General features: G+C 36.4%; 1 protein-coding gene across 2 annotated transcripts in view; it reads right to left on the bottom strand.

Moving 5' to 3' along the window:
* The window catches only part of igf1ra (insulin-like growth factor 1a receptor), a 113493-nt gene that overhangs the window by 20046 nt on the left and 73066 nt on the right, over positions 1-20381 (bottom strand). For both annotated transcript variants that reach the window (XM_051871460.1, XM_051871459.1), the window contains exons 3-10: positions 10262-10565; positions 7841-7977; positions 6286-6430; positions 4749-4957; positions 2625-2751; positions 2270-2505; positions 2005-2172; positions 1467-1671 (exon numbers count right to left, since the gene is read on the bottom strand). In XM_051871460.1, the coding sequence (XP_051727420.1) occupies positions 1467-1671; positions 2005-2172; positions 2270-2505; positions 2625-2751; positions 4749-4957; positions 6286-6430; positions 7841-7977; positions 10262-10565 (1531 nt within the window). The remainder of the gene's footprint in view (positions 1-1466; positions 1672-2004; positions 2173-2269; positions 2506-2624; positions 2752-4748; positions 4958-6285; positions 6431-7840; positions 7978-10261; positions 10566-20381) is intronic.

Raw genomic sequence — 20381 nt, 5'->3', positions numbered from 1 at the left:
ATGAGACTAAATCTTCACTCTGGGTGACTAAATCATTAGCCACTGGCTAATAAATTCTTAGGTTTTATTCGCCAGTATGTGTGTTATAGGCTGAGTATAAGTTTAGCATAGATATCACTCGCTGAACACTCTGACTGAGTGCGTGAGAGTTTCACTCTCCATTAAGCGATCTGTACTATTTCAACTCAGCTTAATGGATGCGCAGCGTACCTGTATTTGACATTCCGCAAACTCTAGTGTGAAGGTGCACAAACTGCAATCTCATTGGCTGGTGCTCATCTATTACCATCCCTGTTTTGATTTCAGCAAATCAGTTCCAGTGAACGCTGACAACGTGATTAATATTCATGAACCCAGCAGCTTATCAATCCTTAGTGCGTTGTATATTGTTTATAGTAGTAGAATTAGTAGTAATGTTATTATCTTTTAATAATAATAATTACTATTATCTATTACTGTTATCTTTTTTTTTTTTTTTTACAGAAACACTGAATGACCAACAATATCTTAAGCACCACCACCAGTCCTAAGTCCAGTTAAAATGACAAATATGCATTCATACATGGTTACCAACTTTTAGTTCTAATTACTAAAGTTCTATCATTAAATAGTGCTTGATTATCATAATATAATGCTTGATTGACTGATGTTAAGAGTGTACGTTCATAAGCTGATTTGGTGGAATCATATACATATACATTATATAATAAAATAGTATATCAGTCTGGCAAGTAAACAAAATTACTAGCCAATGGCGATTCTATTGCAGTACCAAAATTGTTTGTCATACAAGTCAACAAAAATGTCCTAAAAGACGTGTTCTGAGTTCAATACAAGTTCAACTGACCGCATTTGTGTGTATTACCAAAAAACAATTTCAACGGCCCACATTTTCTTTTAAAAAAGTAAAAGTCACGGTAAGGCAATTACAATAAAAGTGAATGGGGCCAATATTTGGAGGATTTAAATCTTTTTTTTTTATTTTTTTTTTTAACTATTTCAAATTCATTTAGATTTAATTAAAATGTAATACATCTGAATTCATTTTAAAAGAAATTGTTAAAATTCTTGTATTTGAGCTGTAAAGTGAAATTTTTATGGTCAATTTATGATTTTAGGCGTTATGTTGTCATGGCATAAAAGTTGTAAAACTGAATTTTTTGGTTGGTTATGGTTGGTAAGCTAATTTTTCACACTAAAATGTAAAGTGCTTCACTTTAAACTAGATTTTTGCTGTTTTTTTTCCAAGAAAAGGAGGGACAAGTTGAAATTTGTTGATTCAAAACCAAAAATATTTCTTTAAAATCAAACATTTAAACCGGATTTAGGCATTTGGGTACCATGCAGGGATATATAAATGTTTTCAAATAGCAGGAGATACAAGAGTCCACTAAACCAAACAGACCTGCGACACACTTGATACGATCTAAAAGCTTCAGAAAGAGGCATCAATGCATGTGTCATACCTGGGTGTGAAGATGGAGTTGTGCAGGAAGTTCTCGAAGACTTTGCGGTAGGATCGGTCTTCAGCTTCCGCCTTTAGGTCCTCATTGGTTTTTGGGCAGGGGCAGCAGCCCTTCTCACCCCCGCCAACATCTGATTTGGTAGGCTTTGTGTCGCCCTCTGTGTCCGTCAAAGCCGTGGCTGAGATGCGGATGGGGATCTTTAGCTCTGTATTCCAAAACAATGACACAGACTAGGCTGATCAAGCAACAAGAACACAAGCCGTACATCTTTCATAAATAAAGTTATTGTACAGTTATCTGTAATACTGATTGATAAAGCCTGCCATTGCAAAAATAACTGAAATTAATTTTTCAAATCCATTTATTTATTTGGCAAGTAGCCATATAGTAACTGGGATAAATGTACAATCACTTTACATTTTCCCATATACTGTATATCGCTGCCTAAACGTCTGAGCTGAAGGGAGGTCGAAGGGTGAAGATTAGTGGCAGTGATTAGTAGACGAAGCGAAAGTGCACGTTAAATGTGCACACCTACCTTTAGAGCAGTAGTTATGCTGATACAGTTCACGGTCTTCTGCCTGCTGCTGCCAACGGAGTAGGTAGAATGTTTTGTTCCCGTTGGGAGAGATGGGAGGAGACCACTTCACCATCAGGGATGAGGAGGAGTTGGCATATGCGCGGGCATCGAGGGGCATTGATGGCGCTGTGGAATAGTAAGATATTAGTTGATGTAATATGTCAAACTCTAGATTGGACACTGGATATTAGGTCGATATCGGTGGAATAGTGGTGAAGCCAACCTGATGCATTGGTGCGGATGTAAACCACCTCACTCTTAGCTCCAGGAATATGTTTATCCTCCACAACCAGGGTGACAGCTTTCACAAAGATGGCATATTGTGTCCAAGGTTTAAGAGGGGACAGAAATACCCCAGGGTCGGTTGATTTCTCCGGAGGAAGGTCCACATCCACCATGTTCCAGCTATTAGAGCCACATCCGTCTTGTCCGTCAAATTCTGTGATGTTCTGGAATGGTCTACATCGAGACAACAGCGCACAGATGCTTTCAGTATACATTTACATAGTGCTTCATCACAACTCCACTAACAAACTCGATGTGAATAATATGCCTATAATATTAAGTCTGATACTTACGCCTCCTTGTAATACACGATGAAGCTGATGAGGTCTCTGTAGTCAGGCGGTCGATATCGCTCCCAAGTGAGCTTTATCCGAGTACTCTGAGTGTGGTTGGATTTGAACTTTAGAATATAACTCTCACCTAGAAGAGGGGTCATAAGAGAGATTTAACTAAAAGCACCCATAAGAGTTCTTCAACTTGAATGTAAGACTGTGCCATGGCCTTTCAATCTTTCATGAGCTTCTAGGAATCAAAGTGGTATTAGAAAAGGCACTTCTGTTAATGTCTCACCAGTCTAGAGTCAGAGCAATTATGTTCTGCAGAAAAAATACGACCACATTGAATAAGCCATTATCATCGTTCTTCAAAGCATATTCGCTCTATGCAGAAATCTGTCAAACACATAATAGAGCAGGTACAGCAGAACAACTGGGACACCTTGGGAGCAAAATGCTTTTTAAGAGTCTTGAGTGATGTCTTTGTAGAGAGATAATGCTGTCTTCTACCAACCAGTTCAACAAAAAAACTGCCTTAAAAATGTTTGGACATTAAAGCCTTGTTTACAAATGCCACTGCATTATATAAATTATAAAACAATAGATATACTGTTCAAAATGAAGATAAAAAGTATTGGACACTTTCTGAGGACTGTTAACTGACTCTACATCTACTAAAAATAATCTTGATAAAAGTTGGTTGAAAGTAATTGCAAAAACGTTACTTCTGAGAAAAGCATGTGTTAGCAGAAGCCACTTGGCTTGATAGTTTAAGTGTGAAAAATTTCTATAAAAAAAACAACAATACTATATAGGTATAATATTTTTTGATTTACAGCTAGACTAGATTTAATTTACAATTCAATGTTTTTCAATTATTATGAAATCAAATTTTATTTATGATTATTACAAAAAAATCTCTTTTGCAAATGTGTATCTTTAACTACAGACTGTCATATAAACAACCAATTAGTAATGATACTGATTTAAAGCTGCAGTCTGCCTTTTTGACGCCATCTCTTTTCAAAACCTGCAATTGCAGTTATTTGCAGAATTATTATCTTTACGTGGGTTGTGCATCGGCATGGCTGCTCAGCGCGGATGAATCTAATTGTTAATGTTAACAACATCAGCATTGCGTAACTGTATTTAGTGTGTATTAGCGTTACCTGTAGATTTCAATTTCTGTACAGTCTAATCTCTAATTGTCCATTTGTCATACCATACAATCCGCTATCAAAATGATAATTTTAATTATCGCAGCTGCTGTGAGAAAAGGCTATAAATGATTCGTCACCTGCAGCATCCTCACATGATATAGCCTACTAGCTGGGACTCCTTCTTTATGTAAACAGACGTGACATAATAACGCAAAGACGATTGGCGGCATGCTCGAATTTCCTGCAGAAACCTACCAGTACCACCCAAATTAGAAAACATTATTACAAGCTTACCGTTGTGAATAAAGTAAGGTAAGAAGATAGTTTTGAACACTGGCTGGTTATGTACTTGCTCAAAAACTGATTTTGGATCATTTTTAACCAAAAAAAGTTACAGACAGCAGCTTTATTAACCTAAAGTACACAAAAAAGAAGTAGAAATGGTTCAACAATTAAATTTTGATTCAGTAAATGCTCTGACAGAATCAGTGAGATTATGACACTTTTTTTTAGTTATTCTTTAAAAGAATCCATTCATAAGAGTCATTTGTTTACGAATCAGACTTTATTCTTGAGTGCAGTCAGCAAAGACAACAAATTAGAAAGTATATCTTTTGTATGTGAACTGAACTAAGCTGGACATCACTGTTTTTTTTTCCAGAGCTGATGTATAGATAAATGAACTAAATTAATATCTAATGATTTTTTGAAATGAATCAATACTGAACTTAATTAAGCTGGTCAATGACACTATTTTCTTCTAGAGCTGCTACACAGACAAAATTATGTTTTCTGCTATCACTGTAAAGCTGCTTTGAAACAATCTGCATTGTAAAAAGCGCTATATAAATAATGGTGACCTAACTTGTAAATAGCGACCGCATTATGGAGGATGATCAGATATTTCTTTTAATTTTATTATTGACTTGTGTTTACTTAACCATTCGGCCCGACGGTGGAAAAGCGGCTTTTGTCTACTCACAACTTGCTCGCTCTCCATTGCTTCGAACGTCGTCCTCTTCCATCTTTTCCTTTACGCTGGTCTTCTCCCACATTTTCTGGATCTCAGACATGCAAAGCTTGGGATTGAAGCGGAAGAAGAGTTTTCCAGTTCTAATGGTCAGATTGTGCTGACTCCAGTCCCACAAGTACTGCAAGTTCTGGTTGTCCACTGCATAGAATGCGTACATCCTAAAATAGGAAAAAACACACACACAACGAAACAACAGAGAATTAAATACTAATGTAAGAATAATCCAAGCAAAGGAAGGAATGAGAATGATCGGATCTGGTTATACACATGATGAATGTGATATGTGTGAAAACAACAACTGAAGCGCATGCACAGATTGTATTTCATTAAGCACACACGGAGATCAGGGCTCAGAAAAGGGTTAGGATGACTTCTACAGCTGCACCCGACTGAGTCGCACTGAACTCCTCAGGAACGTGGAGAATGCCTGCGCTGCTTACAAGCATTCCACAAGATGAAATTCAACCCTAGTGAGATCACAACAGAAGAGTTCCCACAGCCTCCCTCAGACATCCTTCATAAAACCATGTGAGGAAAAATGAGTCAGATAGCAAATACTGATTTATATATATACTTGATACTTCAGTACATACATGGAGGTACACGACATTAAATTGCCTAATCATGAGGTTAAATTACTTCCTGTATACTTCTTTGTGTAGATGTACACTAGCTGAATCTCTCGACTTAGCTTTACGACTCTGAGCTGTACATTCCCTTAGAGCAAGCATTTTATTACTTTCTCCCACTCCTACTGAAACCCTTGAAGACACGTGTTAAATCAGAGAATTGTGAAGGACAAAGAGTGTGAGATAAAAATATTAATCTTCTTTTTGTTTCAGACATGAGACTATGTTTGTCAAAAGTGACAAAAGACATTTATGTTACAAATTTTATTTCAAATAAAATGTTCTTTTGAACTTTTTTTTATTTGTCAATGAATCCTGAAAAAACAATGTATCAGTTATTCAGCTTCTTAATCACAGGAATAAATTGCACTTTAAAATATATTAAAATAGAAAAAGTTATTCTAAGTTGTAATACTATTTCACAATATTACTGTTTTTGTTTTTGATCAAATAAATGCAGCCTTGGTGAGCATAAAAGACTTCTTTCAAAAATTTCTTAATATATAATCTAATATATTCGTATAATATTCTTACAGATATAACGTGTATAAGCAGCAAAGACCTATTCCCAACAAAGTCCCACTATTAGGTCCAAAAACACCAAAAACAACAGACTCATACTGTATAGATTTTATGGAGAGCAGTCTTTTTTTCCCATCTGATGAAGATACTGATCAAACAACAGACTTAAGGCTGAAATTATCTCGACATTAGTGGAGTCAAACTGGAGGCCAACAAATAACTGGTGTTCAGTGAGAGATATAGCATATTTACAGCACCTGTTTTGGAGGCTAGCTCTGTTCTGTACACAATCAATCATCAACATGTCACAATAGTTATGTGTTTTAAAGTCTTACTGATCTGCGAGCTCTTCTCCATTAATGTATCGCAGACTTTTGAGGAAGGACAGAGAACCCAGAGTCTGAGAGTGTTTGATCTTTACATATCCAGTGACTGTCTGGATCAGGCCCATGAAACTCTCCAGCTCTGATGCAATGTTATCTGGGGAAAGAGAGAGAGCGAGAGAGACATTGTGAGAGAGGAGACAGACAGACAGAGAGAAAGAGATATGACACTGGAGCAATACAAACCAAATCCCAAAGGACACACAGTGTCTGCACTAACTCATCACTTCATCAGCGTGAGTGATACATGGGTGGCAGCAACTGCCCCATATCAAACCACTAACATGAGCCTTATTGTGTCAACCCAGGAAAATAAAAACAACCAGGGTCAACCAGTGTTTGACCAATGATTTTCATGACCTTTCCTGCTGTTAATGATTACTGGATAAGGATATAAAAATATTTGTACATTTAAAATAATAATTATACAATAATTACACATTTTATATTGATATTCATTTGTGTATCAGGTACCAATCTTTAGGTTAAAAAAAAAAAAAAAAAATTAAATGATTATAAGTTTATTATACAAATGTGTTATACCAAGGTGTTAAATGTTTATTTTTTAGCCCACTTTTCAATTGTATTTTTAAAAATTTCATATATTTTATATATATATATATATATATATATATACACACACACACACACATATATATATATATATATATATACACACACACACACACACAGTCAAACCAAAAATTATTCAGATATAATTTTTTTATATTTTTACTAGTGGGTGCAGGATACTATAATTCATTTATGTAAGTAAGGATAGCAAAATAAAGTAAACTGTGACATATTATACCCAAAAATCCTTCATACAGTGGACTACCAGTAAAAATGATAAAAAATTTGGGAACAAAAATTATTCAGACACTTTGACCTGACCATATTTTGCTCAAGTGTTATCTGACATAATTAAGATAATTTTTTTTCTGACAGTTTAACTCTGAGATCTTGTCACATTTTATTACCATTTTTTAAACTGAATAAAGTGAATAAACTGTATTAATGAATGAAATGTTCAAGGTGTCTGAATAAATTTTGGTTTGACTGTATATACATTTTAATTAATATACATGTTTTAAATTATAATGTGTGTGTGTGTGTGTGTATATATATATATATATATATATATATATATATATATATATATATATATATATATATATATATACACACAAACAAAGGGATGTTTTGGGGGAAAACCCAATTAAAACTTGTATAATTTTATAAAAAAGTTTTTAAACATCTAGCAGATTAAATAGTTTAGAGCAGAGCGCAACAACAACAAAAAATACTATAAAAAAAAGTCTAATATTTTTCTAATTTTCATTATATTCCCATGCTGAAAATCACACTTTTAATATTCTCTAATAATTCCAGGTATTCCATGACTGTGGGAATGTTCATGTCATTCGTGTCATTCTTCTAGAAATGAGAAACTCTGCCCTTATCACTGGGGATTGTGGGAGAAGAGGGTTAGAGCGAGGGTACTTACTGCCCCGCCGGATGTTGATGTGCAGGTTGCCTTTGATGACCGTGCAGCCCTGCAGGGACTGAGCAGCATCCACTGAGTCGATTGTTTTAGTTTCGCAGACCTTATCACACAGTCCGTCACACGCACTACAAAACATACTGCAGGTGGGAGAGAGAGGGAGAAGGGAGAGTAAGTGTCAAGGACAGGTTCCAGCCACACACACAGACTCCAAACAGGCAAACACCAGTGAAACGTGACAGGATTATTGTGTCTCACCAAAACATGAAGTATATTTAAGGCTTGTTTTTGACAAACACAAGGTCACTGCTTTATGAGGCTTCATGCGCTTAACAGAGTCCTCGCTTGAACCCTGATTTTTATGTGAAAGGAGGATCATTAAATCAGCAGTGAGGCAAAACCAGGTCTGTTCAGTTTAAAGGCTCAACATCTAAAAAGTTACATGGAAAAGTAAATGAAGTGTTTTTCTGTTAATATTTTACTTGAAAAGTGCAGGTGTCCAAGTAAAGTCCAAGGTGTGGTAATTACAATCTCCTTTACCCAGTATAAACACATATATCTATATATAAACACTTTTTTCCCCCTCAAGAAACGGTTCCAGCACTGTACATACTACCTGAAAGTGAACAGGCCTGGATTCTGAATATTGAAGATCATAAATCTCAATCTAAACCTTCAAATCAGCACATCCATCTTAATGGCAGAATAATGCTTAATGGCAGACTTGCTGTTAATAATGGCACCTGAACCTACAATAACAGGCAGGGCTTATGTTTAGGACCGATTCTGTGGTAATATTTCCCATTTAAGCATTATGGATTTATAAATTAAAGTTCAAGAAGAACATTTCATCTAATCTCGCCAATCACATTGCTTAGCAAATAATTATCACAAAATAAACCCTGACGGCAGTCATTACACAAAAATAGTTTACCACAGAATGCTGTGATCAACCAATCAGAATTATTCCAGGGGGCCATGTCAAATTATTTGGAATCATTTGGAATCAATCAAATAACTCAATAAATAATTTGGAGCAGTTACTGAATTAACATCTGACTCACTCACTGAACCACAAGTCACTTCTGACTCAAAAAGGACCATCAGCTGTTGTTGTGTTATTTGTGACTGGTTGTTTATTTTAAAACGTACAGTTAAAAAAAAAATTTTGGTAATAAATTTATTCACAATAACTTTTTTTTATGATAACAATGTGTAGTTATAAACCCAAATTTGCCCCCCAAAAAAAACGTTTTATTAAAAAATAATAATATTAATTTGCGATACAGAAAGAAAAAGTATTAGTATTTAGTATCATTTTAGTATTATTTATATACTATTTTAGTATTCATTATTAAAGTATTTATACATTCAGTTTTCATTTTTATTTTAGTTTATGTTTAGTAATTTTATTATGTGCGTGGGTTTGTGTACCTTCTGGTCATTTGATTTTTTTAATTAAAAAGAGTGAGAGTTTACTATTCACTTAAAGAGAAATGAGAAACAGTTTTAAAAAATGGAAAAATGAGAATTAAGCTTGATCTTTCATTATTTTTTCCCTAATAACAGCGGAAAGAACTTGAAATACTCTGTCATTTTTGTCATACAGATAAGAGTAATACATCATTTGAAACTGTAAGCTACTTTTATTTGTGTAAACTCACAATAACAGCAAAATGATTTTGTCAAATAAAGAAAACAAACAGGGTGCGCTGTCTGCCGTCTCGGTCTCCATGAACTTCTTTCTGGAGCACGTCCTAAACTCAGCGTCTATTTGCGACCGATATGACAAACATGTCTATAGATAGCTTGAAATGCCTACTTTTAAATGAAACGATTTAAATCAAAAACAAATATTCTCTTGTTATGTAATCCGTATAAAAACCAACGAGAGGTACAGTCTTTCTCGTCTGAGCTCATTATCTGTAATGTGGTCACACCCTGTGCAAAGCAGACTATTAAAGCAGAAGCAAATATTAAAAGAGGAAACTCATTTTTTACCCATGAACAAAAAATAAATAAATAAATAAAATAATTCAAAGTTTAATTCTCATTTTTCGTTTCCTAAAAGGGAAAGAAAGTTACTCATTTCTCTTTATTTCTTATTAAGTAGAACATCAAATGACAAGGTGGTACACAAACATGCTTTTGTCATTTTCATTGTTTTTTATTTTTTTAATTCTATTTCTATTTATTTTTGTTTCAACGTCAACTCACTTTATTTCAGTTAATCACTAAAGAAACATTTCAAATTTTTAAAATTTTCATCTACTGTATTATTTAGATTTTATTTCAGCTTTATTTAAATGTTTGGCTTTATAATAATTTTGAATAGTTTTAGTTTAATAATACTGCAAAAGCCTAAAGAAACACTTTTGACACGTGTTTAATGAGGCAACCCTACATCCAGATCTGGCAGCATACCTCTGAGTCTCATTTCGGGTGAATCCGGGCGGGCATTCTGGCATACACTCTCCGTTGTGGATGACGAAGTCGACCTCACTGGGTAGGTGAACACGGGCACACATGTCCATGGTGATGCAGCGCCAGCCTTCAAACTTGTAGGTGCCCGGTGGGCAGGCCTCAACGCAGCGGTCCTCGTGAAAGTAATGCTGGCAGGCGGCACATGCCTTATCATCGTCTGGTTCAGTGCAGCTGCCCAGGCACTGGGGGTGACAGCACTCGCCCTCATCCGTGCATGCCCTCTTCTCACACTTCTTTGGACACACTAGTAAAGAAAAGCATAAAGATAGAGAAAAATGTCAGTTGCTGTTATAAAAGGCAACACTGTAAATCAATTGAACGGAGGTAAAAATATTCGTGAGGTTCTTCTGAGGCTTAAAAGTTGAATTTGAATATTACTATAAAATGAGTTTATTTATTAAGCAATCAGAGACCATTTATGTTCCTGTCTGTGTTTTATTCATCTCTGTATGTGTCTTTGTGTGTGTTCTGGAGTAAGATGGGAGCTAGCATTAGGATTAGTTGACTGTAAAATAAAAATGGCTGAGGATGGTTATGAAATGGGGCACGGAGGAGGAGGAAGCCCTGTGTGAAGTCAGGATGCAGGGTGTTTGTGCAGGGCCTGGCGTTGCTGTGTGCCAGCCTTGTTAGTAAACTGCAGCTCTGGACTCACTACAGCTAAATATTATTACTGTTAGATACTGTTGAGGGAATTTAGAGGGTAGGAAGGAGGGGGAGAGGAAGAGTAGAGCGAGAAATGAAGCCAAAATGTCTAGCTAGCAGATGGACCGCAGTTTGGACTATTAGCTTGGGAAGCATCTAGTGAGGCCGGGCCCAACGAGAAGCCACGGTCCATCTGTGGTGGGCTTTAACTGAGCTGGAATGTGTCATGATGAGAAACACCAGCTAACAGTTATACAACAGTCCTCAGATTTGATTGGCGATGCGGCATTCCAAGAGTGCTGATATACAGTCCGACAGCATTGGGACTTTTCAGTGTTTGCATCGCTCTGCTTGCCTGTGTAGACTGTCATTTTATGCATTTGTGTGTTGGAGGATTTTTCTGACTCTTTCTGTATGTTCCATCCTTATGCCAGTAGGTGGCGATAAGTGGCAAGTGTCTTTTTTTTTAGTTTTCTCCAAAAAAAAATTTTTTTCTAATTTTTTAATATTTTCTCCAAATTCCTAAGCATATATACAGGCCTATAAAATGGTGCGTAAAACAAATTCATAAGGAAAAAAAACTAGATAATAAATAAGCTCCACTGCAGATTCCAGTGATCAAGGGCTTAGGGCGTTCCATTAAACACATTTCAAGGGTTCCGCCAGTAGTGGGCACTTGTGCAACGTAAGCAATGATCTACATGTGAGTGAACAAGATGGAGGGAAGTTAGCGAGGGAAGGGCATAAAAGAATGTACTTAAACGCAGCCATTGTCTTTATTAGCATGTCATAGAATCATTCACTGAACTGATTCATTCAAGAGCAAAACAAACAGTCAGTGAATCACTCACCCAGCCAATTATTTTGGAACTGATTCACTCAGGAATGAAATATAACTTATGTGTGTTGTTGAGAGATGCAACGGTTGATTTTTTTTTTTTTTTTTTTTACTTTGATTTGAACTATTATGGTGAACAAAAATAGACAGAGGAATTAGCAATATTGTTTCTAAAATGTAAATGTCCATGTGACGGACAGCATAATTCTTCCCACTGTACTAACACATGCAACACACAGCAATGCATTATGCCTGGGAAAGTAAAACAAGACTGATTGATTGATATTCAGAGGTATTGTACATGGCATAAACAATTTTTTTTATTGAAATCCTTGTAATTTTGTCTACATTTAGTCTTAACATGTTCGTTGTCCTTTCAAACAATGCCTTTGAACTGTAGTTTCATACAAACAAATGGGACTGTTTGGAGGCTCTCTGTAATCAGTTCTTGACAAACAAATCAGTTCCATTGTGGAAAGGTTACTGACATCATGATGTAACCCCAAATGCTCCATGTGCCTACTTCCATCAGAGACCAGCTTCTGTTAAAAGCGTGAGAAAGTCACTTTTATGCTGCGCAAAAAAGGATGAAAAATAGGAGCGTGGTTTAAATTAAGTTTTCAACAACAAGCCATATTGTACACACTTGTTTGCTAAGGAGAGTCAAGGGATCCTAGCATACTGTTGACATATGTGGGATCAATAAGCATTCCAATGCAATCACTTGTGTTGAGCAAGCAATAGGAGACTGTTGGTAATATAAGACAGAGAGAGAAAGGGTGGGAAAAAGTACAAGAGAAGAGGAGAGCTGATAGTTTGTCTCTGATCAACAGCCAAGTAACAATTGCTACGAATTGTGGATAGTTGCTAGGTGGTTGCTAGGGCATTGCTAAGGTGATCTGGGTTGCTTACAACCAAAAATAAAAAACAGCCTCAGCAGTCTTTATTATATTCAAGCGGGAATGTTTAGCACATTATATTGTTCTGCCAGGTAAAAATCATTCAAAATTGTCTGGTTGTGTTGAAAAGTAATTAAACACCTCTTGAAAACAATGTTAGGTACTCAAACGGCAAACTCACGACAGATTAAAAAAAAAAAAAAAAAAAAAAAAAGGAGATATTTTTAGATATAGCCTACTGTATTTAATAATACAAAAACAAACATTGGTTCTCTTTAAATTCTTCTATAAAAAAAAAATATCAGAATCAGCAGTAGAAATTCTGATATTAGAAAAAAACTGTAGCAACATGGTTTTAAAACAATTCCAACGTCTATGGTAACATCCAAAACATAAAATCACAGTGAAAACTATTTAAACAACTTAGCTCAAATAATACAGGTTTTGACAAAAACAGTTTATAAAATGACAAACCTTTTAGCCATTTTTTAAGAAAAGGGATTAGTCAAAATTATACGTTTTATTTAATAATATTAATTATTTAATTCTATATATTTCTTTCACAATAGTCTGATCAAACAGAAGACAGGCTGAATGAAAATGCAAATTCACTCTGACAGTATGGGGTGCTTACGGAAAAGCAGAAATACAGCGGTTACCCCTGTACACAAAGCAGCGCTGCACTTATAAACATTATAAACGTAATTAGGCAATTAATGGAGGCAAGATGCAAAGAAAATGTCATCAAACATCAGACAGTCAGTTCCCTTCAGAGGTACATTCATATATTGTAACCTTTTTACACAAAAAAAAAAACTAGTGAAATGGGAACTCTAATCCAGGAATCTGACAGCAGGTCTAGGAAAAGCATATGTGCAGATACCCTTAAAAGGTCCGTCTGGGTGGGTTGCCACCCGAGGTGGGACTCCAAGCACTAACTAGGCAGCCAGCGCCATCATCTCAACATGAGGAGGCAACTAAGCCACATGGCACAGCACTTCTGGTCGCCCGGCAACAGACTCCTGGCGCTCCGCCTAGCAGCTCAGAGGGCACAGCCAAAGAAACGTCTACATGGGATTTTCCCCTTTTATTTATGATCTCACATCATGCAGTACGACATTACAGGGAAATCATAACAGTTTTGTTTGTTTGTGAAATGAATATGGCTCATGACACACATTTAGTTAGTATGAGCAGGATTTCAGAGGATGGAGCTTACACATCCCCTTAAATCATCAACATCCTAGCCCTACTGGCTAGCCTACGCGTCCAAGCTCATAACAAGAGTGGGTGGGTCAAGAGAAGAGGCACGACGCAGGCAGCGCTCGATGAGGACCACCTGATGCTAATTGCATGCCGTCTACTCTGCTAAATATCCACCACTTTATTTTCTTCTAGAGGTACAGCTATGGCGCAAAACTGGAAGTAAAGTTGCAGCCACATTCGCGACATTTTGGTGAAATTTCATGGACAAAATCTGGGTGGGAAAAACTTTCGCCCTCATGCGAAATTACAAATTCCTATTGAAATAACTGGATTTCGCCCGCGAAGAAGTTTGTCCCCTCTGCACGACCTTCACCACTCCCACCCCAGCAAAGACACTATCTTTTTTGTTTTGTATTTTTACTTAAACAAAAACCTCTCTGAGACATGCTAATCATACCGCATCTGTCCTCATTACCATCACAGTGTATGTTTGCTTAGTTGCCTATTGGCTTACAAATGAAAACAGTTACAATGAAGAGATCCCACAGCACTCGGACGTGATTTTACACATTCTCGACTCTCCACAGTGAAACAAACATCAGTAAGGACTTAATTGGCCTGGGTGGAGACACTTTTCCTACTCCTGCCAGTTGAGATGCTTAGCATTCTTCAGCACATTCTGCCACATCATAAGCCACCCTGCAGAAATTACTAGTACATTCCTTAGTTTAATTCCTAAGTTCAGTGAAAGAAAAACGGTCCCACTTCATATTAGGTGGCCTTAACTACTATGTACTTACTTAAAAAAATAAGTACAATGTACTTATTGGGTTCATATTGAATTGCAAAACACTTTTTCTGCTATTAAGGTTGGATATGGGTAAGGTTAGGGAAAGCTTTGGTGGTATGGGTAGGTTTAAGGGAAGGGGTAAGGTGTAAGGGATGGTTCAACAGTGTAATTATAAATGTAATTACAGAAATTAATTACATATGTAATTACATGAGGGTGTTTTTAAAATATAAGTACAATGTAAAAACATGTATGTACACAATAAGTGCATTGTATCAAATGATTAATTTAAATGTAAGTACACAGTAGTTAAGGCCACTTAATATAAAGTGGGACCAGAAAAACAACAAACTGTTGTGAAAACCTTTCAAAACCATTTCGCCAGATGCAAAACAGTAAAAAAAAATATTTAGCCTGTATCTGAAGTTGACAAGTAATGTGTTTATTCACAAAACTGCTGCACTGCATGACACAATCACAGAAAACAGAAGATTTTTTTTATGTTTAATAGACAGTTATGAGAAGCAAAATTGTGAACCAATAAGATTCCACGGTGGGCGGGGCCATTCAGAGTAATATAGGGCTCCAGACTGTGACTGAAATGGTTGCAAATGTGACTAAAAAATTGCCTATTTTGTTAATGCATGTTATAGATCTTATTATGATCTTATATATAGATTCATCCATATTTATTCCACTTAAACCCTTTCCCTCCACAAACGACTGCAAGCTTGCATTCATTTTTGAATGCAAGCAATGCTCACATTTCAAAAATCCAATCAACAATCGATGTATGGGACCAAAACCCCCGCCCTACTTTTTTTTTTTTTTTTTTTCTATAATCTGTTACTCAAATGTCACAATACAGAAGAAAAGATCTGTCCCTATATTTCATCACAACTCTGCGTAAAAGTCAAAAACTTTGCGTGTGTCCATATGCAAGTTAGATGGTATCATCACATTAAAGTGCACATTTATATCTGGGAAAAAAAAAAAAGCACAAGATAATGTGAAAAACTGCTCAACTTTTAATAATCATAATCCTATAAATCTAGTATTAGCAATATTCTATCATACTATCAAAAAAACAAGAATAGCGTGGAGCTGTTAATGAGAACTGCATTTCCTTAAATAGCCACATGGCCCTTTTATAGACTATTAATAGCAGTACACTTTCCAGCTCTAATTCCAACCCTAACCAACTCACTCACGTCTCCTTAAATATCTCATGGTCCTCTAACTACCTGAGAATTGAATTACGCTCAAGCTAAAAAGCCTAAACATAAGCATTCCTGGCTCGCTAGTGCTCTCTAATCCTTTTACATACACAATCGTAGTGAGTGGAAGCAGGAAGTTATTCATTATTTGGAAAGCCACCAAAAGGGGGCACCCCAAGCAAACTGCTCTTCCATCCCACACCTACAGTGATTCCTCAGTGAGGAAATATTTCAGACATGCATGACTTCTGCAGGAAAGGAAGACTGTTAGGGCTCACTGAAGAACAAATAATAAAAATAAAAATGCAGCATCACAATAAGTACATTACTTCATTTTCCTGTGGTAAACCAAAGATAGGATCTTTTATTTATAGTTGGTGGGAATGCCGCACCTATTTCCACACTACTAAGCTCAACGCTTTGCTATGTCAGGCATGGTGGGTTTCTACTACTTCACAAGAACGTTGCATTACCTAACAAGGAAGTTGACAGTGGATCAAAACACAAATGCATTTAATGCCACAGAAACAACTCTCTAAATGTAAAGGTTACACATTATCTGGCCTGTTTACTTGCACAAGGCCTTGTGGCATGACGGTCCTGATGTGACTGACCCTGTCTGCTCCTTTGAGCAGTCATGAGGGAGACAACCGCTTGCTGACCAGCTCTGCAGTGAGCTGACCAGCCCTCCCTTCTCCTCTCTGTCTCGGAAAGCCGAATGACCACATATACACTGCCACTGCGGCGCTCCAAACAGCTACAATGACTTCCAAAGGAGCAATTGAAATGACATAGGAGCCGATTATATAAAAGGTTAAATGAAAAATCTTCTGGATTGACGCAATCATTTAAGAGGAATGCGGTAAAAACAGTGTTATTATCCCTGGACGAAACCACTGACACACTTGGATGCCGTTCTGTCTTAGGGTCTTAACTCAGTGGGCTATGTGAAGAATAACTAGAATGTTCAAAACGGGTAATCTCAGAGCAGAATGTTAATCCTCTTGGGCTTGGCACCAGCCACAAAAACACATTTCAGGACACTGATGGAATAAAAAAAAAAAAAAAAAATCAATGTGAGGTATTTTGCTTGAATTATATGATTGCTTCATTGGTGCAGACACAATTTATTGTTTTGTTTTAACAATGGCAGGCTTTTTTTTTTATTAATGCATCATGTGCTTCTTGGCTCACAATCTAATGTGCTTCAATAGTGTTCGCTGAAGCTGGAAAAAAAAACGCTTGTGCGTCACAGTGCTATAGCACATGCGCATGAGGGGGAAAAAAAGGCTAACCCTTCTTGAATTCCACAACAAGCTAAACTGTATGCCTAAATAACAAATACATGCATCTGGAGGAAGATCTCGCTTCTGGTGCTGCTGCAGAGTCGAGGTACATGCAGGCATGGATGGCTGAGATATGTTTGTATTCTTAGATTTGGGATAACGTGACCCAGTGAGAGGCCCCAGTGCAGGCAGACTGCCGAAAGTCCCCTCTATGGTGCAAAACAAATCCACTGAGGGAGAGCACAATAACGCAGACAGATGCCCTTACTGAGGCAACAAATGTGTCTGGGATCATTACACCTTTTGCAATAAAAGATTCACAGACTTGCATCATTATTAACAGTAATTTTCAAATCATGCAAGTTGCAGATGGACGTGTTAACAAGTACTGGGATGTTTACACAGGCTGCAACTATTCATTTCAATATCCAGATCTAGACTGAGATTAAAATAAAACGTAAATCATAAAAATAATAATACTAATTTTGATGCATCATTTACCCTCATTTATATGGATTACTTTTACAAAGTACTTTTTTACACATTGATTACATAACTTTCATGAATGGATGGACAAAAATGATGAGAATATTAAAAGTATCTTTATTTTTGTCTCCATTTTTGTTCTTATGGATTTGGAACAACATTATGGTGAGTAAATGATGAAAAAATTTTACAGAATACCTAAAATTATTTGAATGAAAAATTGTATGATTGCATATATAATATTGCATATAATATAATATAATATAATAGTCCTAACAATGTGCATCATTGTTGTTATAACTAATAATAACTATAAAAAGCCTGATGTTTGCACTTGCACAACATACTACCTCATTTTGTGTTTTGATAGTAAGTCCTGAAGGGGCGGGACTAGGAGGTGAACAGTTGGACCAATTGGAGACCAGAGGGGGAGGTCCACAATGATTGGCATGTCATTGACTGAAGTAGAAAAGTGGTAAACAAGTCCTCCCTGGTGCGGGGAGAGTGAGGGGGTGCTGTAACCATGGTAATTACATATGCACTTTTTCCAGCCAGCCAACAGCTAAGCTGTGCTTGTTTGATGAAATGTTGTCGAAGACTAAACATCGAACAAAAGTGACTAGTGTTTTTATGATTTGGACAAATATACAAACATATATCATAATGACATCTAAAAATATATATTTTAGAAAAAAATGACTATTTCTAAAACAAATAATTATGGTATGTTAATTATAACCAATTATAATATTTATTATAATTAAATATAATTACTACTATTTAAATTTATTTTACGTTAGTTTTAAACAATTATACTATTTAATAATTATAATGAACAATTATTATTATAATAATTCCTTATAATTAATATTTAAAACAAAAACAATGGGAAAAGATTATATGTTCTAACTTTGACAAAGCAGCTAAATATAGTTTTTACTTTTGTTTTGGACTTTTATTTTACTTTAAACCAAAAGAAACTCATTTTTATTTGTCATTGTTATTATTATTTTGTTTTTAAAAGACGCTTCTGTTCTTTTATGATTTAGCATTTGATGATAGATCACAGGAATTTTAGAGATCATTTTAACATAAATGAATACTTAAATGTGGTCACATTTTAGATATGGGTCCAATTTTCACTATTAACTATGACTTTTGCTTCAGTAAATTCCTAATTATTAATAGTTAGTAAGGAATATCTTAAGTTTAGGTATTGGGATGTAGAATATGGTCATGCAGAATAAGGCATTAATATGTGCTTTATAAGTACTAATAAACAGCCAATATCCTAGTAATATGCATGCTAATAAGCAACTAGTTAATAGTAAGAATTGGACCCTAAACTAAAGTATTACCATAAATATAATCAGACTCGTTCCAAAGGCATGTATAAATGCGAGAGAAATGTCCAATATATCGAGTATGATTGCACACATGTATGTGCGAGTCCCATTGAGTGCTTACGTGTGAATAAGCATGTGCACTCAAGCACTCTCAGGTTACCACTGACAGCGCTCTGAGGAGCAGACTGTTAACCTTACTCTCCACTGCCACAGGACCCCAAGCAGACCTGCGGTCGGACCCCTGGCTCCATAAAGCCACATCCTTATCCGGAAACACAATCCCACTTGGGATCATTCTAGACACTCGGCATAACCACAACAGTACACATAGAGAGGTGGATGTTTCCTCCACTCAATCCCACAAGGCTCATGACCTAGGCGGGTAAAACCAATAGACGCACACATGCCTCTGCAAACAGGTTACTGGAGTTTGATGCCATCTGTTTCTTCAAAAGAAACAGACAAAACAAGATGTGTGTCTAATATCCCTGGGTTTGAAGAAATGTGGGAGTCATTAATTTGTCTGTATTGGCAATCCCAACATTCTCTCTCCCGCCATCTAGCTTACACAAACGGCTTACACTTGTTCATCTACAGAAAATGACGCAGTGTTGTAAAACATACACCCAAATTTTGAAGGAAGTAACTCCATATATGGGATAAAATTCATCGTCACAAAATTGTATGAAAATTTGTTATGGAAAAGACCTGCCCCTTATGACAAAGCAAAACTTTCATTCTCACCATAATTGACTACTTAAAGGTGCAGTAAGCGACTTTTGAAAAACGCTGTTGAAAAGTGGATCAGACTGAGCTCCAAAACATAATACTTGTAGCCAATCAGCAGTAAGGGGCGTGTCCACTCGTGATGGGGGAGGAAAGAGAGCTCAGCGCACAGGATGAGCATAAGGAGCGGGAATGCCTTAAAATGGACGCTTTATTTCTTCTCAATACATGAGTAACGTTAGTTTTACTGTGTTTCCCAGAGCTAAGATATGCTGTGTTTTGCTTGAATTTACTTGTGTGTCATCTTCGCCTGGAACGTCTAAACCTCCTCCACCACCCGTTTCAAGCATCAGCTCCCAAAGTGTGTCTGAAAAGTGAGATCACATACTCCTAATATATGGGGTTTCTTTTTTTGGTTCCCCTCTTAGTGATCGCTACAACCCATTAAAGGTGGGGTAAGCGATATTTCAAAAATGCTGTTGGACATTGTTGATATTTGAAATCAATCCAAACAAACACACCCCTTTCTTCATAACTCCGCCTCCAAAATGCACCCTCCAATCCTAACCACCCTGCTCCAAGTCGGCCTCGATCCCCGATCGATGACGCCAAACACCGCATTCT

Source organism: Ctenopharyngodon idella, chromosome 18, assembly GCF_019924925.1.
Source record: "Ctenopharyngodon idella isolate HZGC_01 chromosome 18, HZGC01, whole genome shotgun sequence".
Lineage (NCBI taxonomy): Eukaryota > Metazoa > Chordata > Actinopteri > Cypriniformes > Xenocyprididae > Ctenopharyngodon > Ctenopharyngodon idella.
This window is presented reverse-complemented; position numbering and strand designations above follow the sequence as displayed.